The following is a 27,105-nucleotide window of genomic DNA, read 5'->3' on the forward strand; positions in this document are numbered from 1 at the left end:
GATTTAACAGGAAATAAAACCAGGCAGCCTTTACTAGAGGCATTAGTAAGTACTGCCATAATTCATACAATTTAGATACATATACTGTACACAGAGGTTCAGACCTATGTCTCTACAGACGTTGATATACAAGGAATCCTCATCCGAGTCATCCACCAAGTAGCCTCCTGAAGTCTTGATCAGTGGATTCAAGTCATGTTTCTTCAAATCATCAAAAACGTAGCATGGTACCTAGAAAGTTACACGTTAGTTCCATGTAAAGTCCATACCATGCTAGTTAGAGATATCATAGGACATGAAATACTTTTTCCAAAGACAACTGATTTTTATAAAATCTAGCAGTGGAAAGGTTTGCCCAGAAGTCAAAATAATTCCATAAAAAACACTGGGCTCCCCACTGAAGGCAAAATGTTGACAGTGTTGGCGACTGCACAAGCAACAGTGAAAACCCTCCACTCTAGTTTTGCTGTGCAGAGGTGCCGAAAGCAAAAGTCACATCTTCGTTAACTAAAGCTATTAACAAAGAATTTGTTTAACAGGATATTGATAATTTTTGAAAGGTGAATTTTCATTTCAAAAAAGTTGACAAAGCTTTTTGTGAAGTATAAATTGCTACTTGTGCCAAAAGTTGTTATAGTTTAAGACTGAACAATAGTTTTCTAACTGAAGGTATGCCGTAAAAAACCAAGAGTACTATCTGACCTACTATTCCATTCCTTCTAACTGAACAGTGCAAAATTGGTGATGTCACTTTATGCATGCATGGTCTATGAATATTACCTCTTTCTTGGCTTTAAATGAGTCTTTCTTGCAAGCAACAGAAGTCCTCCATTCGAAATAGTGCACACACTCAGTTGCAGTAACAAGTTCTGGGGTTCCCTATTTAAAAAAAGATCATGAAACCAATAGTTACTTTATAGTTATAAACTGAAAGCTAAGAAATCAAAAACTAAAAAGTTTAAGAAGTCAGTATCAACAAAACTGAAGTGATTTTTTTTTTAAAAAAAAAGAGGCAATCATCCAAATTCTCTTGACAATATGAATGGCATGGATAGCACTCAGAAACGATGACCTGCCCAGTAAATGAATGGCAAGTTTAGTGATTACTAAGGAAAGCTGTTAGAAAGCACAGACAGAGGCATACTGCCAAAAACCACACACCAGGAAAGCCCTAGTTGTCCCTTCAGACATGACATATAGCACACTGTGTGCATGAGCCCCCAAAAGTAACACCTCATTCTCAATGTGTACAATTTGTGCTACATTTTACAGGCCAAAACTATGGACTTTATTTTCAGAAAGGCTGAGTGCCCACAACTTCAGCTGAAGTCAGTAGGGACAGCAGGTACTCAGCAATTGTGAAAAGCAGGTCTCTGGTCCCCATGATTTATGTTTTAGCAAGACAAGGCATTTTTAATGTAGGACTCCATACCTTAGCATCTATAGGTAGGTACTTTTTGCCTGCCATTTATCCCACAAGCCAATTACCAATTAAGGCCAGAGAAACTAATCTCATCTCCAACCATATACCAACAAGGGATCTCTCCTGTAAAGGAAAAACTAGTTTTGATAGGCCTGGTTCAGATTCAAGCTTTTCATGCCCAAACACACAATCAGTTTAACAGTGCAATAACCATAACTTATTGTTAAGTCAGTCTAGTACTTTAAGGTGTGCTTAACATAGACAGGGCTGGACAGCCCTGGAAACTATATCTATTTACCTATGAATATCACAGGCAGAGCAAGCTTTCCATTTCCAGATGAAGGATGGAAAGGAAGCGGTAAAAGATCTCTAAGCCCTGCCTACATTAGTCCCCACCACACACTAGTACATACACACATCCTTGTCAAGAAGTGTTTTTTTAAAAAGTTGTGCCTGCCAATATCAATAGAAGATAGTTTTGTTAAAGATTGAGACGAGTTGGCGGTGTCCTAATCATGTGAACTGTCTAACTAGTTCTAGCGAAGTCATGCGCTGACCACACTGGCTCTTACAGTTTACAAATAACAGTTTGTAGAAGATTTTCTTGTCACTAGGAAACAGTAATGTAGAAAGGGCAAAAGGATCTCTGAGCTTCTGTCTGCACCCTCTCTCTTCAATTTGTCACATGTGGAGTGTGAAACTTTAAAAAAACAAAACACTTTGATGTACTGGCACTTCACATAATGATTTAAGTTACCCTGCTTTCCAAAAAGGTGTGTAATAACGTTATCATTGCCAACAGCATCACTTCCTGAAGTATTTGGGTCCTTGGTATAAGTATTTACAGAACTCCAAGCTCTGATCGCGACAGCTAGTAAGGAGTTTGGGATGTGTGAGTCTGGAGACATCAAGTATCAGAAACTAAAACCTTTTAAACTAGAATTTTACATTTGTACTAAAGTTTTAAAAACTTGCATGAAGCTGTCCCAAAGAGGGATTAGTCAGAGGCCTAGGTTTGTTTTCTGATCAATGCAATATTTATTTCTGATTTCTAGCAATTATCAGAATACACTACATTAAAATAAAAAGGACTTTACAAACCTAAACACTGGTTTGAAAGACATATTAGCTCATAAGAATAGAAGCTGGTCACATTTTATTCTATGACATCTATTTTTAAGTCCACAGTTTACTCAAGCTGACACTTAAATAAGAGCTTTCAGGTGCTCTGTACACTGACGACTTTTATAAAAGTATTTTATTACACAATTTGTGAAAATACTATACTGAAATCCATTTGAAAGCATTAAAGAACCAGAAAAAAAAGTCATTGACTAGCTCTAGCAAAACACATGACTCAAGATAGCTGTTCGTTTAATATCACCACCACACACGGCTTCCATGTCCCACGATCTGAGATCAATACACATTCTTGGAGAGCATGCGTTGTCGTGGGAGTGTCAAAGAACTGGTGTAATCACATCTGTAGCGTCACAAACTGAGATATTTCAGATTTCTCAAAAAGCAAGTTTAGAAAAATCACAAGCCTTACTGACTAAATGGGAGTTAAAGAGACTAGGTGGGTGAGGCAATTATCTTTTCTGCGGTGAGACAAGCTTTTGAGCTTACACAGAGCTCTTCAGGTCACTGGAAGTTACTTACACAAAGGCCAAAAGGAAACAAAAATGACAGACTAACCAGAGTCTTCCCACAAAGGAAGTTAATGTTGCTTTGTACAACATGTTGGGCGCCTTGCTGCGAACAGGGTTTTGTAGTGTTGAACTCAAGTAGTGATTTAGAACTTCTTTTCAAAGATGAGTCACCTAAACAAGGAGATAAGAGCTGCAATAATACAGTACTTTAAAAATAAACTACTTGGTACATCATATGTAGTAGTTAAGCTTAAGTACTACGCAAGACAACATACAAATCCATTTAATGGCAATTTTAAAACAGAGTAATAAATTAAGTCATTAAGACAGATCCAGGGTAAAAATTTTCAAAAGTGCTTAAGTGACTTATAAACTTAAATCTCTTTTTCAAGAGCAACTTAAGCACTTTGAAAAGCGTGAGGGTAAAACTTTCAAAACTAAAATTCATCCTCTTGTTTTTCCAGCTGGAGCAATTGTGAGTAGTATTTATTAATGTAATATTGCTGCAGTGTACTCAGTCTGTTTAAAGGCCGTATGCATTTTGATTAGGAGCGTTCTTTTGTTATACAGCTACAATCTTTTGGCCAAGAATTGTACTTGCAGCTAGTCAGTGCTAAACCATCTTATTAGTTAGCCATCCTCCCTTCTCCCCATCACCATCCCCTTGTTTGCATTTTAGGCCATAGGCTCTTTGGGGAAGGGGCTGTTATTTACTCTGTTTGTACAGGGGTCTAGCACAAGGGAGCCGTGGCTTACCTGAGACCTCTAGGCACTGCATCAGTATAACTTAGCACCCCCACTACCAGCCAAGACCCAGATCCTCAAAGGTATTTGGGAGTTAGGCACTTCAATACCTTTGAAGATCTGGGCTCAAGTGCCTACAATGAATGCGCATGGGGACATGCCATAAGAAGGTAGGGATGGGGGCGGGGCGGGGTGGAATCTATCAATGATCCAGTCCATCTGTCCATGCAGCTTTGCTCAAGATGCTAATTTTAAAGCACCTCATGTGACTGGGCTTCCACCATGCCTCTTGGGAGACTGTTCCAGAGTCTTCTCTCTCTATCAGGAGCTACTTCCTGATATTAAGTCTAAACTCATCCTCTTATTTTTACTGTAACACCTCAAGTTATGCTTCTGTACCACGATAAATAATTCCTCTCCTTTGATGTTTGCACCCCTCAAATATTTTAAGATTTACATTTCTCCTCCCCCTACGCAGCTGCTTGAGAGAGCTTGGCTCATTCCCACACCATACCCTTCTAGACACCTCTTCACTAGCTGTCTACACAGTTGTTTAATCATTACTCCTCAATTATCTTGGTGCCAGTTTTCAGTCCGCACAAATGTTCTGGTGCAGACCTATTTTAATAATTCTATTAATTTTAAGAAAAGAATAAAATGTTATACTAAAATCCACATCTACTACACTGACTGCATATCCTCCTGCTCCTGTTCAACACTAATTTTGTACAGCTAGGAAACAAAACCTGCCTGGCACAATTTTATAACACTGGAGCAAGTGCTCTTTAAATGCCAGCATGATACTTCCTCTTCCCTTTCTATTTCCCTCTGCTTCTAGGCCCTGTCAGAACTAGGAAAACAGGTCATGTTTGAACACAAGCCAGTCAATGATTTTTCATCTCATAGAGATGTAATCTAATGCCTTCAAAAACAAGCTACATGGTTGTGGTTCAAGTTAGCTAGGCTTCCCCTAACATACTTCCCCTACTCCAGACCTACCTGTGGGCAAGCGACAGAGCTAAGTGAGGACACCCAAATAGGAAAGTATTTTGGGAGCAAGGGGAACCTTCTGAATATTTGTAGATGACTTGGACAAGATGGGGAAAGAGAAAAAGAGGGTTAACATTGATAAAGGGAACCGTGACACTACAGGAACACCAAGTATCAGAATTTGAGACACTGCTCACTGCCAATGCTCTCCCCTACTCTTCCCCCCCCTCCCCCGGTGCGAAATCCCAGTGCCAGCAGGAAAGCATTACCACCAGGCTCGCTAAAACTCTGCCCTTTTGTCCTGGCCTGCAGATAAGCTGGGATGGGTGGAATTTGTGATGCAGATACCAGCAAGCTCTATTATGGTGAGCTGTACACATCCAGCCCACTTGACAACTCTGAAGAGGAAACCTATGTTGGTTACAAACCTTACAGATGGAAACTAATGGGTGTGAATCACAATGGAAACTTACCGGCTAACACATTACATTCACTCTATTTTAGGGCCTCTCTTTTCCTTACTTCTATTACAAGAAGAGCTAAACGTTTATGCTAATTTAGCAACAGGGACAAATTTTAGGACATTAACATCCTAAAAGCTATTCGAAGAACCCACATACTGTGGTGAGGAGTGACCTACAGAAGCATTCAATTAATCATCTAACCCACTAGAGGCAAGGTTACAATGCACAGTTAACGTTGACATGAAAGGAAAGCAAACAAAAATAAAGTGACAGGATACGCAGAGGATACACAGGTCTGGTCTACACTACGCATTTAAACCAAATTTAGCAGCGTTAAACCAAATTAACCCTGCACCCGTCCACACAACGAAGCCCTTTATATCGATATAAAGAGCTCTTTAAACCGATTTCTGTACTCCTCCCTGATGAGGGGAGTAGCGCTGAAATCGGTATTGCCATGTCAGATTAGGGTTAGTGTGGCCACAATCTGATGGTATTGGCCTCTGGGTGGTATGCCACAGTGCACCATTGTGACCGCTCTGGAAAGCAATCTGAACTCGGATGCACTGGCCAGGTAGACAGGAAAAGCCCCGCGAACTTTTGAATTTCATTTCCTGTTTGCCCAGCGTGGAGCTCTGATCAGCACAGGTGGCAATGCAGTCCCAAATCCAAAAAGAGCTCCAGCATGGACCATACGGGAGATACTGGATCTAATCGCTGTATGGGGAGACAAATCTGTTCCATCAGAGCTCCATTACAGAAGACAAAATGACAAAGCATTTGAAAAAATCTCCAGGCTATGATAGACAGAGGCCACAGCAGGGACTCAGCACAGTGCTGCATGACAAGCGTAACGGAAAGCCAAAGAATCAAATGGACACTCATGGAGGGGGGGAGGGGGTACTGAGGACTCCAGCTATCCCACAGTCCCCGCAGTCTCCGAAAAGCATTTGCATTCTTGGCTGAGCTTCCAATGCCTGAAAGGTCAAAAACATTTTCCAGGGTGTTTCTCCCCCCCCCCGCAAAAGAAAAAGGAAAATAATTGTTTCTCGCCTTTTTTCAATGTCACCCTATGTCTACTGCATGCTGCTGGTAGACGGGGTGCTGCAGCGCTGAACACCAGCATCCCCTTCCCGGTGGCAGATGGTGCAAAATGACTGGTAGCCATTGTCATCATCAGCCCGTGAGTGCACCTGGCTGGCCTCGGTGAGGTCGGCTGGGGGCGCCTGTGTAAAAATGGGAATGACTCCCGGTCATTCCCGGCAGACGGTACAAAAGACTTGGTAACCGTCCTATCATAGCAGCTGGAGGCTGAGCTCCATCAGCACCCCCCCACCCTTCCATGTCTAAAGAAGATTCTGTACTCCCTGGACTATCATAGCAGCGGGAGGCTGTGCTCCTCTCCCCACTATCCTTTAATGTCCTGCCTGGACTATCATAGCAGCTGGAGGCTGCCTCCCCCTCATTTTATCTCACTAAAAACTCAGTGTTTCTTATTCCTGCATTCTTTATTACTTCATCACACAAAACGGGGGGACACTGCCACGGTAGCCTAGGAGGGTTGGGGGAGGAGGGAAGCAACAGGTGGGGTTGTTGCAGGGGCACCCCCTAGAATGGCACGCAGATCATCATCATTTCTGCGGGATCTCTGGGGCTCTGACCCGGAGCGGCTGTGCTCTCTGGTTCTCTAGTACACTTGCCCCATATTCTAGGCAGGACTGACTATTTTTAGACAAAACATAAAGAAGGGAATGACCCGAGGAGTCATTCCCATTTTTGTCCATGTGCCCCCGGCTGACCTCAGCAAGGCCAGCCGGGAGCACCCATGACAGCAGCAGACGGTACAAAAAGGATTGATAACCGTCATCGCCAATTTCCAATTGCAAACAGTGCAATAGGGATAGTAACCGTCTCTGCTACCTTGCAAAGGCAAATGAATGCTGCTGTGTAGCACTGCAGTACCGCGTCTGTCAGCAGCATCCAGTACACATACGGTGACAGTGACAAAAGGCAAAACAGGCTCCATGGTTGCCATGCTATGGCGTCTGCCAGGGCAATCCAGAGAAAAAGGGCACGAAATGATTGTCTGCCGTTGCTTTCATGGTGGAAGGATTGAGTGATGACATTTACCCAGAATCACCCGCAACACTGTTTTTGCCCCATCATGCATTGGGATCTCAACCCAGAATTCCAATGGGCAGGGGAGACTGCGGGAACTATGGGATAGCTACAGGATAGCTACCCACAGTGCAATGCTCCGGAAATCGAGGCTAGCCTCAGTACATGAACACACACTGCTGAATTAATGTGCTTAGTGTGGCCGCATGCACTTGACTTTATACAATCTGTTTTAAAAAACTGTTTGTTAAATCGGAATAATCCCGTAGTGTAGACATACCCACAGTATGAGTGTCACTCCAATTTAGAAGTAACTCTACTTTTATAACCATCTCTATTACTACCGCTGTAGTTTCCTCAGCTGACATATTGCATATACAGTCTGAGTTCTCGGACAGAATGCCAACTCTGGATGAGTCAGTATGTGCTATACAATGGAGGCAGGCACAGCAACACCCTTTTTAATCAAGGCCATATACAGGTTTTGTTTAAGACATGCAATTTCTACACAATTCTGCAACGTTACAGATGTGCTGGAGAGCATATGAAAACTTGGTCAAGTTGTGTTGTGAATGCTCAGTTTTCTTCATAATAAAAATCACATTTTTATTCAATGCTTAGAAAAAACCTTCTCACACATGCAGTAAGAAGCTTTCATGGCTGAATGCCAGCAATGGTTGAGATCCATTTCTAAGTTTTTTTTCCTCCTTCACTGCTCTGATGATGTGCTATCATATACAATGGTGCAAAGCAGCAGAAGTCAGAAAAAGCACCTTTTCGCACTCACTCCTCAATAAAACTATGAGCTGGGCATAACAGCACAGAATTACACTCGAACATTCTAACCCTCACCAAGAAGAGAACAGGAGTACTTGTGGCACCTTAGAGACTAAAATTTATTTCAGCATAAGCTTTCGTGGGCTACAGCTCACTTCTTCGGATGCATAGAGTGGAACACACAGACAGAAGATATTCATACATACAGAGAACATGAAACGGAGGAAGTACCCATACCAACTGCTGTAAGAGTCCAATCAATTGAGATGAGCTATCAGCAGGAGAAGAAAAAAACCCATTGAAGTGATAATCGAGATGACCCATAGAAGGTGTGAGGAGAACTTAACATGGGGAAATAGTTTCAATTAGTGTAATGACCCAACCATTCCCAGTCTGTTTAAATCTAAGTTAATTGTATCTAATTTGCATATTAATGCGAGTTCTACAGTCTCTCTCTGGAGTCTGTTCTTGAAGTTTTTTTGTTGCAAAATTGCCACCTTCAAGTCTGTCACTGAGGCCTTGGCTACACTTGCAAATTTGCAGCGCTGCAGCAGGGTGTGAAAACGCACCCTCTCCAGCGCTGCAAATTGCGGTGCTGCAAAGCGCCAGTGTGGTCAAAGCCCCAGCGCTGGGAGCGCGGCTCCCAGCGCTGTACTTTATTCCCCACAGGGAGGTGGAGTACGGACAGCGCTGGGAGAGCTCTCTCCCAGCGCTGGCGCTTTGACTACACTTAGCGCTTCAAAGCGCTGCCACGGCAGCGCTTTGAAGTGCAAGTGTAGCCAAAGCCTGAGTGGTTAGAGAGGTTGAAGTGTTCTCCCACTGGTTTTTGAATGTTATGATTCCTGATGTCAGATTTGTGTCCATTTATTCTTTTGTGTAGAGGCTGTCCGGTTTGGCCAATGTATATGGCAGAGGGGCATTGCTGGCACATGATGGCATATCTCATGTTGGTAGATATGCAGGTCAACGAGCCCCCAATGGCGTGGCTGATGTGATTAGGTCCTATGATGGTGTCACTTGACTAGATATGTGGACAGAGCTGGCATCGGGCTTTGTTGCCAGGAGAGAGCTTTCACGGCATTGGCATCTGCCTTGAGAAGCGCATTTCAGGTCTCTTTACGAGGAGACTCGGGAGGCGTTCAAGGTGTTTTTGGAGAACAATGTCCGAGATGCCGTTACTTACACCAAGCATGCGAAGCTGAAGACTGCCTGCCATGAAGACTGACTGCCATGCTGCTTATGCGTTGAAGCACCAGAGTCGTACTCTGTACGGATTTGGAGGCTAACCTATGCCAGTAATTCTCTACTCATATCTGCAGACATGCAACTGAACACTGTTGCTTCCCAGAACTTTGCTCATGCTGCAAACAGAACACTAATCAGAGTCTTGCCAGGTTTTGTTCCTATGCCAAACTAAAACAGCAGCAACAATACGCTGATAATTTAGGTCTGTTTCATTCTGCTTCAGTTTGGGAAAGTTCTGGACAGCTGGAGAGCCAGATTCTGGAGGACTTAAAACAGAGGACAAGAAACCTTATACTGCAGCATTGAAGTCAACCATCACTCCTTTTGCTGCTGCCAAGAGATTCTGAAATAGGGAACAGAAAACAGGCAATTATTTCCTCCAGCAGCAAGGGATGGGGGTGTGGTCTTCAAGTTTATCTCCTGCTAGTCAAAAACTACAAGAGAGTTTTTAAGCAGGATCCAGAGACAGCACCTTGGTAAACGCGCCGCAAACCTGGCTTCAACCCTGGGTATTGCCACGAACAGCAAGACCGCTGGCCTGAGTTTAGTCCTCCTGTTATTAGGTGTCTGGAAAACTATAAGACCCATCTACAATGGAAATGGATGTGCTTATTTGGGGTTCAAGTAGTTGGTATATGGCGGGATAGAGATGGGAAAGGTCAGAAGATGGTAATGTGTAGATAGTTGCAAGGGGACAGAGAAGTTTGAGACAATATATTGGATAGGGCAGAATATATAGTAAAGAAGGGAAAGGGACTGAAAACAATGCAGAATGAGATACATCACAATCTACAGTAAGAAAGGAAAAAGACTGCAGTGAAGTCAGGAAGAAAGGCTAGTGTAGCAAGACAAGGCATAAACAAATAAACTAATACAGTTTGGAGGGAAAAGTTGTATATACATTTCATTCTTTTGACTTGCTAGTGATATATGGCAGTACAGTATTTCTTTACCCTGGCTTCTATACCTACTTCTCAGGCTAACAGTTGTCAGAAAGTTTCAGGATCTCCTTACATGTTTGTTTTCACTTAAATCCCAAAATGGGTTTGGATGCAAATTCATTTTAATTCAGGAATATAGGCTTGTACACACTGGCGCTTACTTCAGCATAAAATTGATGTCACTACGGGGCGTGGAAAAGCCACCACCCTGTGTGATGTAAGTTAGACCAATCTAAGCATCAATGTGGACAGCGCTATGTCAGCAGGAAAAGCTACCACCGCTTGGAGAGGTGGAGTAATGATGCTTGCTGATGCAAGAGACCTCTCTGTCAGCATGCAGCATCTGCACTAGCAGCACTACAGAGGTGCAGCTACATTGGTACAACTGCACTGCTGTGGCGATTCTAGTGTAGACTAGACCTAAATATATAGATTAAACCAATTTTCCTCAAGAAGTCAGCTATATGCTAGAGCAGTGGTCCTCAACCTTTTTGGTCTCAGGATCTATTTGTAAATGTTTACAGCAGGGGCAGTCAGACGCAGGCTAAATCCAGAATGCCAGATGCTTTTGAATGAACCACAACATTCCCCCCCTCCCACGTGGAGTCTGGACCTTGGCTAAGACATTTGGATTTTGACCACAAAAAAAAAAAAAAAAAAAAGATAGACTACCCCTAGTTTATGGCCTGCCTTGGTACAGCCCTGCCCTGAGGTTGTTTCGGTCGGATTCTGCCAGGCACTCACCCCACGGTGGCGGCTCCTGTGTTGTGGGGCTGGGCTTGGCTCTCTGCTTGGGACATTGCTACCTCCAGGGTTGCAGCACCTGTCAGGTTTGCGCCCCCCGCCCCCTTATTGGGCTAAATTTGTGGGTGTGGAGATGTGACCTGGCTCATGAGGTTGCAGTGCCATTTACTCCAATTTGGCCTACCCAGACTCCAGTCATCAGGATGGCTGGGCCAAACCTGAGTGGTGCTGAGACCCCAGAAGTTACAGTGCCTGGAGCAGGGAGCCCAACCAGCCCTGTGGAACAGGAGCTGCCACACAACCCTTAAACATTCTGGTGAGCCAATTCTGGGACCCAAGCCACAGGTTGAGAAATCCTGTGCTAGAGTCAGTGTCTTGTATTTCCTTCTTGTGTGCCATTTCCCGAGAGCCTATACACAATACAGAAGTTAACATCCTTCAAATCTAAAGCTAAAAATCCTTAGTAGCTTTTCCTCAGCTTAAAACCTTGGCATAACTCCACATCAGCTTATATCATCTCCAAGTGCCTCCTATGCACCTTCCCTTTCCTCGCACTGCAAAATTCTGTCAACTTTACCCACAATTTAAGGGGGGGGAGGGGGAATCACATACATGCCTTGAACAGGCTCCTCATCAGTGGACACAAACTCCTCCTCCTCCATCTACTCAAAAGAATACCTAAATTTCTCCCTAGGTTCATATATGCATCTTCTCTAGAAGAATAGAGGCCTATTAGGGTCTCATTAAACTGTACTGTGCATCGCTCATGCCCTCAGAGTAGCAGCCTTCCAGGATAGGCACCTATATTACTTGGATAAATTGTACCCCTCTACTGTATACTCAGCACAATGTAGTAGACTAGTCATGTCTACATATTGATACAAAATATGCCCAATATCCCATTGCACATTTTTCCTTTTACGTTCTGTAGAAGAAACCCCAGTTTAATATTAATATTCTGCTTGAAACCCACCATATTGGGGGGGGGAGGGGGGAGTTCAGAATTAAGGCTGAAACTGTCTTCAATCCTCCCATTGCACCTGGCTAGCACCAACAGCCCTGGTGCTCAAACAATGCACACACAGAGTGTGTTTGAGTACTCAGGTCAAGCAGGCCAAATTAAGATGAAGTTTTAGCCTTACCTGATTTTTCTTTTTGTTCACTGAAAGCCTACAGACTTCTAATGCTACTCCAACTAATTTGTGTTACTGCTGAGTGTGTAAGCATATGGTGCTCACAAAACCAAGAGTAAGGTTTTCAAGGTTTTTTGAAATTCAAGGATTGTATATTCAACCTATACTTTGCAAGCATCTGATCAGACGCAAGTTAAAACCATGCAATACATTAAAAAAAGGATTTACTAAAAATTAGAATCCACAGATAGACCTAGTCCTGGGCCTGTGCAATAGAAACAATAGCTAACGATTAACTGAAAGGAACAATTTGCTGTCAAAGCTTTCTTTCTGTGTATCTATTCTAACTGACCACTGTACAAGTGATTTGATGAACACTATACAAAAACTTTTCATTTTGCAGAACTTGTGTAGTAGAATTTTGGCTCTGACTCAACAATGTACTTAAACCATAAAAGTAACTTTAAGCATGTGAGTATTCCTGCTGAAATGGGTCTACTCACAAGCTTAAAGTTAGGCACATGGCTTAAACACCTTGATGAATCACACTTTTACTTAAGCCCCGTTTAACCCAACTAGGACTGGGGTTCAGACACCCAATGAAACAAAATCTGTATTTTGTTTCCAAACACTTATAGGCACCTTCTGTTTTTAACAAGTCATAGTAGAGGCAAAATAACTTGTTAGCTTGACATTTTTCTTAACACACTGTTAAAGAGTCACAAGTAGTCAGGAAATTCAGAAGTTCAAGTTCCTTTACTCAACCACATTGCACATCCTCTGTTTTTTATCGCATGCCTTTGACAATTTGCTTAAGCCACACAATAAAAGAGGAATAAGAGTATTAGCCATGTGGAACTTGGTCAAGTTAGCATTGACAATGAAACCTTTGCTTCTGCATTCCTTGGCTTTTTGAACTAGGCAACCTTGATTTTGCATATGGAGGTTTTTTTAACTGCATTATCTGAATTACAAAATTTTTACCTTAGTCATAAAGTGATGTTTTAAGATATAGTTCAGAATTACATCACAAACAAGGCTTTAAAAAGGGAATTTTTAATTGGTTCAACTTCTTGTGTAATTCCTTTACCACGCTAACATAAGTCAATGAAAAAAGACACTTGAAGCTTTGCGTCAAGTAAGATATTAATGTCATTTGTCAAGATCCAGATGGTATCCTTCCTAAACCCTTTACAACAAGTTAAATGCTTGTCAGACTTTTAGTAGTAATGTCTCTACAACCTGGGCTTCACCAGTAGGAATATAAAGGGCAGGGACTCAAGTCCATTTTAACAAATTCTGCACAGCAGTCTTACAAGGAATAATTGCTTTTTAGTAGTAAGAGGGAAAGGTGTTAGAATTGAGGGTCAAAACACGGCCCATTTTTGAGATCCTCTCCCAAATGTGAAATTATGACACATCTGTAGGACAAATTTAGCTGGCCTGCTGCCTGGGCTTTATACAAAATTCAGTTTGCTATCAGATTACATGGGATATTACAGTTATACAAAGTGTTCAGATAAAGCAAATTGGCATCTGTATGGAGCCAAAAATTATTTTATTCCTTGACTACTGGCAATTTACGGTAAGATGTACAAGCAGCCATTCCAGAGAACTGGACATTTCAGATGGTGTTTGCATTTTATTCACAGACAAAATCATGAATTAAGGCCTAGAATTTCCATCTGAAAGCCGGATCCTTTATGGTAGGACAAGCTGGTCACTTAAAAAACCCACAACTAACCCCTCTGATACTTTTGAGAATGTAAGTGTGTTTGCAGTTTATAGATTCTCTCCTACCCCATGGAAATTAAATCTTCAATCTAATTTAGCTCTCTGGTCCAGTAGGCCAAGCCCAGCAATTGTTTTACTGAAGATTTATCACTTCTCCTAGAACCCATCCATGCACTGAAGCAGGCTGGCAGGTTATATGTAGCCTAATTTAGATGTAAGTGTCACAGTTGCTAAGTAGTCTGAAAAGATGCATGAAAAAGTTTTTTTTTTTTTTTGTTTTTTTTAAAGCTGGCTATTCTCTCATTTTAAAGATCCTGGGAAAATATGTTACAAATAATTACATACAAGTCTGTGTCATCAGTTAACTCTTGAAAATAGAGTAGTCAGAAGCACACTGTTTTGCTTTGGTTTTACACGTGCAGATAGCAGATCTAAGCATGAACAGCCAAGGCCCAAATATGGGACTTTATTTACTTTAGGTTTTACAAAACCACAACCCATCCAAGCATTCTGGTCACCCTCAACAATTTTTAAAAGGGACAAACACCAAACAGATGTGTCAGTTTCCCAAGATCAAACCAAATGCACAGTGATTACAAATATAAATGAGAAATAATCGAATCACCATCACTACCCAATGTTTAACAAAGAACCAAATAAGGGGGGGGAGAAGGAGGGAGGGGACACAAAAATATTCATGCAGAAAGCTTAAAATACTGTGGGATTACTTCTTCACAGTAAATAATTTTCAGCAATAGAAGTAGTGAGGAGACACCATGTTTGCGTGAGACATAGGTAACTATGGGTCTATAATAAAGGACTTTTCTCCAGTGAGATTGTTGATAGATCTAATCCAAGCATTAGTTTTCTACATAAAAACCACACTTCAACCAACAAGCATATATACAATGTACGTTGTCCTATAAGTAGACACACTAACAACTACAATGTAATACATACTGTTACTACTCCTGTTTAGAGGAGGATTTTAAGAGACTAAGTTTGGATTTCAATTAAAACAAATACCAAAACCACCAACAACAACCAAAAAAAGATATTGCTCTAGTTCAAAAGGAATTTTAGAAAAAAAAAAGTTTAGGGCCTGTATCATACAGGAGTCAGACTAGACGACAGTGATCCTTTCTGACCTTGGAAGCTATGAGTAGCTGCTACAAACTCTTGTAAATTGGGTAAAAGTTAACCAGCATAAGAAAAAGAATTTAGTAGGCGGGGTAGAAATCTCAGATTAAAATTTTATTCTGTAATTTAAGAAACATTGTTATGGCTAACATACATTAGGAAACCTGGAGAGAAGCTACAGCAAACATGCCAGAAGTTCTCTATATTTTGGAATGTTGACACAGTAAGAAACAAAACATGAACTTACCTACTGACAGATAGACCTTTTTATTCAGGTCATATGCACAGACTGCACTTGATCCATTACAGTCTTCAATGCCACCACAGGGATTTATTTTATAACGCACATGTTTATCTATATCAATTGCTTCCCATGTATAACTGAAATAAAAACAAAAAATAGCTTGTCAGTTAATACATACCTTCACAACCATTTACTCAAACCCCAAAACCCATCCATGAAATATCAGATCTAACCAACGCTAAGCAGAAAATAATGCCACAATCTCCATGACACTGGAATCCCAACTCTGAAGTTTATCTCTGATGCAGTACAATAATTCCTTCATGTTATTTAGGTGGATGGGCCTGGGGTGGGGAGGGGAGAAAGAGAGGAACCATACACACAGGAAGAAATTTAGCCACTTTACCACTGACTGAAAATGCTTCCAACTCAGCAGCTGTTTTTGTGATAAGAGACTCACCTCTACAGAGCTCTTGTGAATATTCCTTTAAAAATATGGCCACTCAATACTATGGAGATGTTGACAGAGATCATTCAGATGTGACCCAGAAAAATGAGAGGTTTCAGAGTAGAAGCTGTGTTACTCTGTATCTGCAAAAAGAACAGGAGTACTTGTGCTACCTTAGAGACTAACATTTATTTGAGCATGAGCTTTCGTGGGCTACAGCCCACTGCTCAGATAAATTTGTTAGTCTCTAAGATGCCACAAGTACTCCTGTTCCTTTTTGAGAAAAATGACAGGGGCTTGAGAGAGATGCTTCTGAAGGAAAGACCTGGGTATTAATATGTATGGCTAGACCAAAAGAACAATTGAAGGAGGCACAGCGTTTCATACTCATCTTTAAAGTAAATACAGTGAATGGAGAGCCATTTAGCTAGGTACAATGGAGTGATGCTATGAAAAAAGTGAAGTAAAATTAGGGGGACAATGTAAACAGAATGAGAAAAATTTCCCCCAGAGATATCAGTTTGTGGCTCCATCGGCCAAGAAAAATGGAGGCACTTTCTTCACTTGGGGTTTTTAAAATTTAGACTGGACAGAGCACTAAGATAAACATTCAAAAGAATGACCAGCACTTGCATTAAAAATATCTGTGACAGTCAATCTTCATGATCATGGTGGTATTAAAGCACTTGTGTGACCTATTAGCTCTTCCCCACACCTACCCTCTTTTCCAGTTTCTACAGTTTTACAATTCCAGTATGGTTTGAGACATTTATCAAACAGCTGTCAGATCTACCAATGAAATTCAGGGTCAATGCCACAAGAAGCCCAGCAACCTGGTCCAGCTACTGGGCTTTCACCAAGATACAATCCAAGGACTCTGCTTGAGGGCCTCATCTTCTCTACCAATCTCTAGCTGGCAGGAGTTTTGATCATTCCCCAAACCCACAAACAGCTAGAACACAAAGATGCTCTCTTGGTCCACGCTGCAGGCTGACTGTTGGGACCAAGAAGAGAGAAGAGGAGCAGTTTTGCTACTCTGTCCCACTCTCAGGCTGGTTTCTGAGTCATCTTTGTCTATGAAGCTCTCCAGTGCCTTGTTGCATTACTGTTTGACCTGCTGTTTCAAACTTTACTAGGGAATTTTCAGTGCACCACAGCAGCGTCCACACAGACTGTTAGGGCATGGCATGGAGAAGCACTCTAGATTTATATCTAGCTTGCAGTGCACTAACTCGCTATATAGACAGGCCCTGAGTTCTCGCTTTCCCGAGGCAGCAACACAAAAACTTGATAAGCAGTGTGTCAATTTCCCCGCTGCCCACAGGGTCTGTACAACAGCAAAGAAGTTGACCAGTTTTCTTAATTTCACTCTGCTGCTTGGAAAAAAGTTTATAGGTTGGTGTAGAGGCATCAGAGCCATCTGCAAACTCAAAGTGTTAGACAACTTTCCAAACATGACCTGTTTTCTTCCCTCCAAGCCTTACAGTAGATCACTTTTTAAGTTACTAAATACCAGGTAGGAAAAGTTGGTGTCATTAGCAAACCAATGGAAGATGGGTAAAAGGAATTCAATATCTTCTCCATAGCATTTCCCCTTCCCTCTATACAGTCTAATCTTTAGCCCCATATGTAGAGGTACATTTCACAAATTAGTTATCACTGAGGTGGAGAAAGAGCTCCAAGCAAAAGCAGCAAAGAATAAAAGTTAATGAAAAAAAAAAACCCCACACACACCAAGAAATGGAGGAAGGGAAAGGAGTTAGACAATGCCAGAGCAAAACTAAGTAAAAGAGTGAAGTGGTAGTAAAAAAAAACAAAAACAAAAAAACCACCCTGAAGAAATTGACTTAACCCTCAGTTATCATGGGGGCAGGAAAAGAAAAGACTACAGCTGGTTGGAAAAAAATTAGAACAGTTTTCCATCAGAAAATGCAGTTCCATTGAAATAAAAAATGTGTTTACAAAATTGTGTCAGTCTCACCTAGTGTAGAAAAAAAAATCAATTATTTTTTTCTAAAAAGATCATTTAAATCAGATTTCTAAATTAAATTTAATATGTTTATTAAAAAATGCACACCTAATTTCAAGTTACATTTGAAATTGACATCCTAAACCACGACTTATCAGTCTATTAAATCATTCCATGTGTCAAGATTTTCATACAGCAAGTAACATGCATTGACAGAAAGTCACTAATCCTGAGTTAAGTAGGAGGAGAGCGCACTTTTTAATAGGCCAGGTCTACACTACAAACTTGCATCAGTATATGTATGTCAGTCACTCAGGGGTGTGAAAAACCCACACCCTTGAGCCATGTAGTTATACCAACCTAACCCCTGGTATAGACAGTGCCATGTGAACAGGTGGACCAGTGGGGTTACAAGAAGGTGAAAGTCAGTGCAGGATCTGTCTTCTCAAGTTTATGCTGTAAGCAACCTAATAATAAAGCTTGAAAATGCCAGTCACCAGTTCTGGTAAAGCAGAAGGAACCTGGTTGGTTAATATTCTGTGTGAATTTGCTCTGAATAACATGACCTGCTGGTTCTCTACAGCTCAGTGGTAACAGACGACTACTGGAAAGTCAGACACACATCTACTCCCATGCAATTATAGAGGCCCATCACAAGTGGTATTCATTGCCTTGCTAGCTAACAAACCACACCAGCCTCTCCTTTTTGATGTGGTCATGAGGCTCTATTCTCTATGTGTTCAAAATTCTGCAAAAGTTCCACATCAGTAAGCTTTAAAAAGAATTGTAAAGTTAATCCACAAGTGTCTATGTAGTCAACAACAAAGATAATAAGACTGAAGTTTTGTTTTCATGGTTTGTGAAAAAGTCATTCAGTTAAACATCTTACAAGAATCAGGTTTTTTTAAATTTTTAAAAGTTGTCTTTAAATTGAAAAGCTTAAAGATGAACCATCCCTGACAAAAAGCTTAGAGATATGTGTTTGTATCATAAATACAAATCAAAGAACAAAAATTGATCTCTCCATCTAGCCAAAGCCTTCCAAGAAGCATAAAAATCTGAACAGCAGGAAATGCAAAGTTTCGGTCAAATTTTAAAAAGCCACACTGGAAAGAATGCAGTTAACGTACCCCAATCAATCTCACTCTCTGCTCTTGTATGCCAGTCACTTTGTTCAACAAACATTGATGGTAAGTATATTCTTATGACAAATCCGGAAGCTATGTCATATGTCAAACCTATATAACTTACTGATTTGGCAAGGAAATCTTAACCCTCACCCCTATGGTTTGACATTTCACTTTGGGCTACATACATCTTATGACACATCCACTGGCTTATGGAGCAGAATACATGCAAGCCAATTACAAAGATGAACCAATTTTAAAGGGCCAGCAGCTGAATGAAGCTCAATCAGTGCAAACAGAAAAGCATTAAAGCAACAGTAAAAAGGGATCTGATATGAGGGAAGCATGTTATTAAGAAAGCAAGATGGATTTGGATCAGTCTGGTTTGCATATGTAGAATAATATCTTGTATTCATGTGGCACCTCCTACTTAAATATTTCAGCACCCTTTAGAAACCTGCTAATTTATTTGAATTTGCCCCAGGTCACAAGACATGGTTGTAAAGAGCCAGGAACATCAGATTTCCCCATTCCCAGCGTATACCTCCTCAAATGAGGGTGAACTGGAGGCCATTCTCTGGTTCTGTCAGTGGCACACATGTTGGGAGTGGACTTGACACACATTATGTTGTCAGTTATGGTACACTGTATTGTGATTTAGAGACTGAAAGAATAGTAAAGAGTTATGATTGGAAGCGCATGGGCGATGAGATTATGAGGAGAGAGTTAAGGTTGTTGGAGTTGGATTTAAACTGCAACAATTTTGAATTTCCTAACTTTAAAACAAAACTACAAGCATTTGAAACACTGCAACATTCTATTAATATTCTACTAATTTTTTTCCCCCTAAGGTTAGGGACACTGCAATGGGTTTACAACTTTTGCTCCATCTTAGTGAATCTTTGCCTGAGGTTTATTTTAACTATACACAAGAGCAGCTGCCTAATAACACTTCTCTGCATGTTACCACAGTACTGGTTGAGCTAGCATATGAAAACTACATGGACTCATCCTACAGCTGCAGAAGAAGCCACTTGCTCTTCATCAAGCCACACTCGTTTTTGTCTAGGCAAGGTCCATCAGAAAGGAGGAAGGCAGAGGGGAAAATATAAAGGTGGAAAGGGGCTAGAACATATAACAGTGCAGAAACAATTTTAAAAGTCCAGGAAGAAGCTGTTTTGCAATGGGGAGGGAGGGAGGGATAATTTTCCTTCAAGATTGCCCTGAAAGTATTTGTTGTATAGAAACATCATTTTGAAATTCAATAATTTTGAATAATTACTTAGAAGTAGTTTTCAATACTAAATCTGTCCCCAGGTTATTTTGTGACTTCATAATAAATTTTCCTTAAAAAGGATTTGTCTCTCCTCTGTTGCTGTGTGAAAGATGCAAACAAACTGGGAAAGAGTTTGAACTGTATCCAGAGTGCAATCAGATACACAAGACAAACTGAAGGTATGGAGAGAGACTCTTTCCTCTACTTGTCCAAAGTATAGTAGGCTTAACGATTTAACTGGTAAGTCTTGTGACAATCACGCAGATTTAAGGTGACTGGCTTAAAGGGACACTCTCTGAAAGCAAGATTTTTACCTCGCACAGTTAAGGCTAAACATGTGAAAAAAAAAAAGAAAAAAGAAAAAGAACAGCTGGTGGAAACCATTAAATTAATTTTATAAAGCCAAAGAATATGATTTAGAAAGGAAGACTGTTTCTCCATAAGAAGCTTCCCTTCGCTCCTAGATTCCACAAGCAACCTAACCAACAGAGCACCAGGAACAAGCAGAGAACCACAGAGCACACATTTGTGGTGCCTGTGAAGACTTGGAGGCGGGCTGTTCTATACACTATTTTTCTACCTTGAAAAATGTTCTTTCTACTTTGCCCAGCTTTGAACACCGAACAGGGTGTGATAGGACCAGTGAGAAGGAGACATGGTTCCAGTGTTCCAGCAAGAGAGACTGGCCAAAAGTTAAACTGATTGAGAGACCTGCTATACCCAAGCCCTTATCATGGGATCAGTTAGCAATCGAGAAATTTACAAGTTATGTTTGTAGCATTATATTGTACTAGTAGTTTTTCTGCAGCATATAATAATTGAGACAGAACTAAATTAAACTTACAATTAGATGCTATTTTTCACTACAAGTTACCACAGCAAGATTTTCATAACTGTTAAGTCGCAACAACAAAAATTATATGTGATTTATCAGCCAGCCACTTCGGATTATTGGATAAGAGTAAGCTATATACAAGGAAAGGCAATATGTTTGTGATGAGTATGTTAATATTCTAAGAGAAAAAAGGAAACAAGATACGAAAATGTCTACAATCTGGTTTCTTATTTCTGCTTTTGTTTCCTTGGACAGCTCCTCCCAATTCAGACTGTGATAGGAGAAGTAGTAGATGTTGCCAAGGGATGTGCCAAGTGGAGGAATGGGGGTCTGATTTCCAAGATGTCATGGGAAAGACAGGTCCGTTGAATATCTTTTGGAGCTCTAACCTAGCTGAGTCCTGGGAATGGGGAGAGCTGGAGTAGTGTGTTCTTGGAATAGTGGTGGGTGCTCTGGAAGCATTACAGCATAACAGCAGTGGAAACCATAATAAATGTCAACAATAATAAGTAGGACTGAGCCCAGTAAGAGGAAGTGTCAGTGGCATCATACATCAGTTTCCTTTAAATAATCTGTCTGTTGTCATGACACCCCTGTTGCTCTTACCTGATTTGGGAGGGAAGTGCAGAAGAGGGAGGAAGAGAATAGTACTTACTCAGACAAGACTAAAAAAGAGCTGAAATGTGGCTTCCTCACCAGCAGATGGCAGAGTAGCCTGGAGGAGCAGAGCTGGGGCCAGGGGCTCCTTTCTTATAAGAGGACAGAGCCCAAAGGTGGCCTTGTTCCTGGTGGTGGTTATTGACTTAAGGGAGGGGTCATGGCCTCACTTTCACCTTTTAAAAATTGAAAGAAGTTATCTGAAAAATGAAAAGAGTGACCAAAAGTCCCACTGGGAGGAAGCAGGAAAGTGGCTGGAGCAGCAGGGCCCCAGACCCTTTAAAGGCTCTTTACCTATACCGAAAACCTACCGACCACTATGCCTACCTTCATGCCTCCAGCTTCCATCCCGGGCACACCACAAGATCCATTGTCTACAGCCAAGCACTGAGGTACAACCGCATCTGCTCTAACCCCACAGACAGAGACCAACACCTACAAAATCTCCTCCAAGCATTCTCAAAACTACAGTACCCGCACGAGGAAATAAGGAGACAGATCAACAGAGCCAGACGTGTACCCAGAAGCCTCCTACTGCAAGACAAACCCGAGAAAGAAACCAACAGGACTCCACTGGCCATCACATACAGTCCCCAGCTAAAACCCCTCCAGCGCATCATCAGGGATCTACAACCCATCCTGGAGAATGATCCCACACTTTCACAGGCCTTGGGTGGCAGGCCAGTCCTCGCCACAGACAACCTGCCAACCTGAAGCATATTCTCACCAGTAACTGCACACCGCACCATAGTAACTCTAGCTCAGGAACCAATCCATGCAACAAACCTCGATGCCAACTCTGCCCACATATCTACACCAGCGACACCATCACAGGACCTAACCAGATCAGCCACACCATCACCGGTTCATTCACCTGCACGTCCACCAATGTAATATACGCCATCATATGCCAGCAATGCCCCTCTGCTATGTACATCAGCCAAACTGGACAGTCTCTAAAGAAAAGGATAAATGGACACAAATCAGATATTAGGAATGGCAATATACAAAAACCTGTAGGAGAACACTTCAACCTCCCTGGCCACACAATAGCAGATCTTAAGGTGGCCATCCTGCAGCAAAAAAACTTCAGGACCAGACTTCAAAGAAAAACTGCTGAGCTCCAGTTCATCTGCAAATTTGACACCATCAGCTCAGGATTAAACAAAGACCGTGAATGGCTTGCCAACTACAGAACCAGTTTCTCCTCTCTTGGTTTTCACTCAACTGCTAGAACAGGGCCTCATCCTCCCTGATTGAACTAACCTCGTTATCTCTAGCTTGCTTCTTGCTTGCATATATAAACCTGCCCCTGGAAATTTCCACCACTTGCATCCAAAGAAGTGGGTATTCACCCACGAAAGCTCATGCTGGAAAACGTCTGTTAGTCTATAAGGTGCCACAGGATTCTTTGCTGCTTTTAAAGACTCTTAGTATCCCCTGCTGTTTCCACTGATGCCAGGTGCACGTAGGGCCAGCTGGACCCTGCTCCTGCTGATAGAGCTGCATCTCCAATGGGGAAGACAGGAGCACTGGATAACCCCTCCAATGCTGAAGAAAATATTTAGCTTTTACTGGAGATCTTACACAAATGAAGATGTGCATGTGTGCTTCAAGAGAATGATGTGTATTCATTTTCTGAGTTCTGTTTTGTGAGTGATGGTAGTTGAATTATTCAGAGCTGAAATAACATGAAAACCAAGCAATCCTGGACTATATTCCTCCTAGAAATATAGCTTTGAAAAGGTACTTTTGTAGTTAGACTGAAAGCTCTTTGGAGCAGGGCTTGTCTGTGTTATGTCTTTGTACAGTACCTAGTGTGACTCAAACTCCTGTTATGATTGAGGACCCTAGGTACTACTGTAATGCAAGAAAATAATCAAATAAAATGTATTATTGACTAGAGGAGAAGCAAGGCCCATAGCACTTTTGAACACATGTAGTAATCACCTGAGAAGGAGAAATCCATTGCATACATGCCCATAGTAGGTAAGCTTGTGCAGAGTTTGTGTACTTGCTGACCATCTTAAAAGACTCATATCGACAACATATTTTAATTCATTCCTACAGTTATTTTTTGTGCAACTCGTATATTAAGCCATAGAATTCATCAGTACTAAAACAGTTTTTAGAGTGTTGATTTTTAGAGTAGAACTAGACTTTAACTCACCCCTCCTTCACACCTTAAATTACTTTGATTTCTAAGTGTATTTCTAGCTTGTTTAAACAGGAGAAGCTGTATACATATACATATATATTTATATATAATCTGGCTTCTGCAGAAATATCTGAGACCAACTGTTTTATGATAACATATGTTAACAGGACAAATCTTCAAAACTTCTAGCAGAGAAGCTGATTACCTACATTGTTCATTGAAACGATTTGTGAGATGAAAGTACATAGAAGAGAGGACCAAAATACTAATATGATACTACTGTACACTCTGGGTTAGCATAAGCCTTTACATTCATCCTTGTGTAACTAAAAGTGTATAGCCGCACTGTCTCTCCACACCCACACAGAGCACCAGACAGGGGCACTGGAACAATGTTTATAGTGGGGATGCTGAAAGACACTGAACAAAACCATAAACTCTGTATGTAATGGAAGCCTACTTCAAACCAGAAGGTGCTGCCATACTCCCAGTGCTCCTACTTCCAGCATCCCCAGCACCTGGAAAGCATTTGTGACTCAAAGACACCTATAAATTTCAACTTCTGAATCTCTAACCCAGAGGGGAAAAAAGCTAGTTCACAAGCAGCTGCTACACACTAAGCTACACCCAGTATCAGTTTTATTTTTTCTCACCCCTGTTTAGCCTGACACCCACTGAAATTGGCAACTGGAACAACTTGCTTGAGTGGACTCAGAGAGAGAGAATTTATGCATGCAGAAGCCATATATTATGTTAACACAGTTCCTTTGATCCCAAACGTTCCAAGCACACTTAAATGAATTTAGATATATTTGAAACTAGTAGAAAGCAGTCACCTCCAGGGAAGAGGGCAGCAGCCAGGCCATGGCACAGGCATGGGGAGGAGGAAAACTAATCAAAAATACTAGTACAAAACCAAACTTAATAAGCACAATGGGATCACTGACACAAAAGCAGAGCTAACTACTCATATTTAAGGGTCTCCTCTGAGAGGACACAAACCCTAACAATCTGGGTGAAAATTTCAAGTGTCCAAGTCACTTTTGAAAATGGGACTTAGGAGCCTAAGTCACTTAGTGACTTGGGCACCCCCCCCCCTTTACCTACTTCAGAACTACAAAAACAAAGGGTAATATAAGGAGACCAAGCATCTTGTAACCTCAAACATTACCCACTCTTTCTCCACAGGTATATATCATAGCAGCAGTCTCCTTAGACACCAATCAGGGAGGATCCCAAAGCACTCTACTAGCAGAGTCACAAACTGCACATAAGGGTCAAGCCCCCCATTATGCAGTCACCACAGCTGAAACGCAGGGCTGTTTAATGGCACAACACAAGGCAGATGGTGAAGGCAATAAAGGCCGTGGCCCCTGAGGACTGGGCCTAAGGAAACAAAAGGCAATTGCACAAGAAAGAGTTTGGCCACAACACCACAAATGGTGGGGGCGGGGGAGGGCACACAAATAACCGAGCATGAGAGGCAAGGACCTCATCTGACAGGCAAGGAGCCAGCAGCTCCGGCCACCCGTTCGCCCCCCAGTTCGCTGCCACTTTAGAGGCGTCTGCAGCTCAGTGAGGGATGGGGGGGGAGCGGGGGTCTCTTCAGGGACTCTCCCTTTAACGCCACGGGGCTGGCTGGGGGCTCCAGCCCCGCCCCGGCGGAGGAAACCCACCTGCACAGCGGCTCCAAGTCCAGGCTCTGGGCCTCGCCGCCTCCCCGCAGCCCCGCGAGCAGAAGCAGGAGCGGCCAGGCCGGGAGGCGGGGCGCGGGGAGCCATCGCGGGGCAGGCCCCGAGCCGCGGGCGACGCGTCTCATGGGTGCAGCGCGGGGGCCTCAGAGCGGAGCCGGAACTGGCGGGCGCCGCTGCCTCTGGGACATGATAGAGAGGAAGGGGGGGTCATGTGATCCCCACCCCCGGCCGCTCATGTGACTCCCGGGTCATGTGACCAGTCATGGGCGTGACAGGCTCTGCCGCGGCCGCGCCGGTACCCGGCGAAGGGGGGGGGTGAGGGGGCTTGTGTCCGACCCCGCCCCCGCGCACCAGCTTCCCCCCCCCCGCCCCGAGATCCCTCACAGGCAGCCAGGCACGTTCCCCCAGTGACACCCCCGTCCCCCAGTCACGCCCCCCCACCCTCCTGACACCTCCCTCAGGCACGCCCCCAGGGAGGGTGACCAGACAGCAAATGTGAAAAATCAGGACAGTGGGTGGGGGGTAACAGGAGCCTATATAAGAAAAAGACCCAAAAATCAGGACTGTCCCTATAAAATTGGAACATCTGGTCACTCTACCGCCAGCACTCACCTCCCCCCCCCCCGGCCCGCACCCTTTGACACCTCCCCGGGCACTCACCCCCACACACACCCCACTGACACCTCCCCCGGGCACTCATCTCCCCACACACCCCAATAATACCTCCCCCGGGCACACACCCCACTGACACCTCACCTGGGCACCCAACTGACACCTCCCCAGACACACACACACACACACAAACACACTGCAATGACTCCTCCCCTGGGCACTCACACACCCCCTCATGCCCCACAGACACCACCCCCGGGCATTTGCCTACCACACACCCCACTGATACCTCCCCCGGGCCCTCCCTCCCCACACCCCACTGACACCTCACCTGGGCACTCCACCCCCCCCCCACCAAGCACCCCACACACCCCAGCACAGACCCCTCCATTCAGCCCAGTGACACTTCACCCAGGCATTCAGGCCCCATGTACCCCACTGACACTGCATCTCCCCATGCACCCCAGTGACATCTCACCCGGGCACTCAGCCCCCATACACCCTAATAACACCTCACACCCAGCTCCCACACCTCAGTAACACACTCAACCTCTACACTGCCCTACATGCCCCCAATCACATGCCCTCAGTCTCCACACACGCACACACACACCCAGCATCTCCCACTCCTACACATGCACCCCAGCTATTGTGCCACCACAGGGCTACCCATACACCCCAACAGCCCCTGACATACATACTCAGTCCCTCACACACATGCACACACCATAAGAGCCTTGCCTTTACTCACACTCTGTTCTTTAAACATCCCACATACTCATCTGCTACTTTCAACACCCCAACAACCAACTACACATATAAACTCATCCCACAATCCCCCAACACCTACCCTCACAAACATCCACGACAAACCCACATCATATCTATACACAAACACATGTGCATTCCCTCATATACACAACCCAAACAGTATGCATACACATACCAAACACATTGAGATCAGCTATGAGAAGTTGAAT

The 27,105-nt window shown here is 42.9% G+C and overlaps 1 protein-coding gene across 2 annotated transcripts in view; it reads right to left on the reverse strand.

Annotated features, from left to right (window-relative positions):
- Positions 1–25,676, reverse strand: part of IGF2R (insulin like growth factor 2 receptor) — a 93,522-nt gene extending 67,846 nt beyond the window's left edge. The window contains exons 1-5 of one of the 2 annotated variants that reach the window (XM_039530072.1): positions 25,496–25,676; positions 15,353–15,486; positions 3,122–3,246; positions 781–879; positions 105–231 (exon numbers count right to left, since the gene is read on the reverse strand). In XM_039530072.1, coding sequence (XP_039386006.1) covers positions 105–231; positions 781–879; positions 3,122–3,246; positions 15,353–15,486; positions 25,496–25,638 — 628 coding nt within the window. In that variant the 5' untranslated portion in view covers positions 25,639–25,676. The remainder of the gene's footprint in view (positions 1–104; positions 232–780; positions 880–3,121; positions 3,247–15,352; positions 15,487–25,495) is intronic. The other variant, XM_039530073.1, reaches the window with a different exon arrangement.
- Between the last annotated feature and the right edge of the window lie 1,429 nt (positions 25,677–27,105).

This window comes from Mauremys reevesii, linkage group 3, assembly GCF_016161935.1.
Source record: "Mauremys reevesii isolate NIE-2019 linkage group 3, ASM1616193v1, whole genome shotgun sequence".
Classification (NCBI taxonomy): domain Eukaryota; kingdom Metazoa; phylum Chordata; order Testudines; family Geoemydidae; genus Mauremys; species Mauremys reevesii.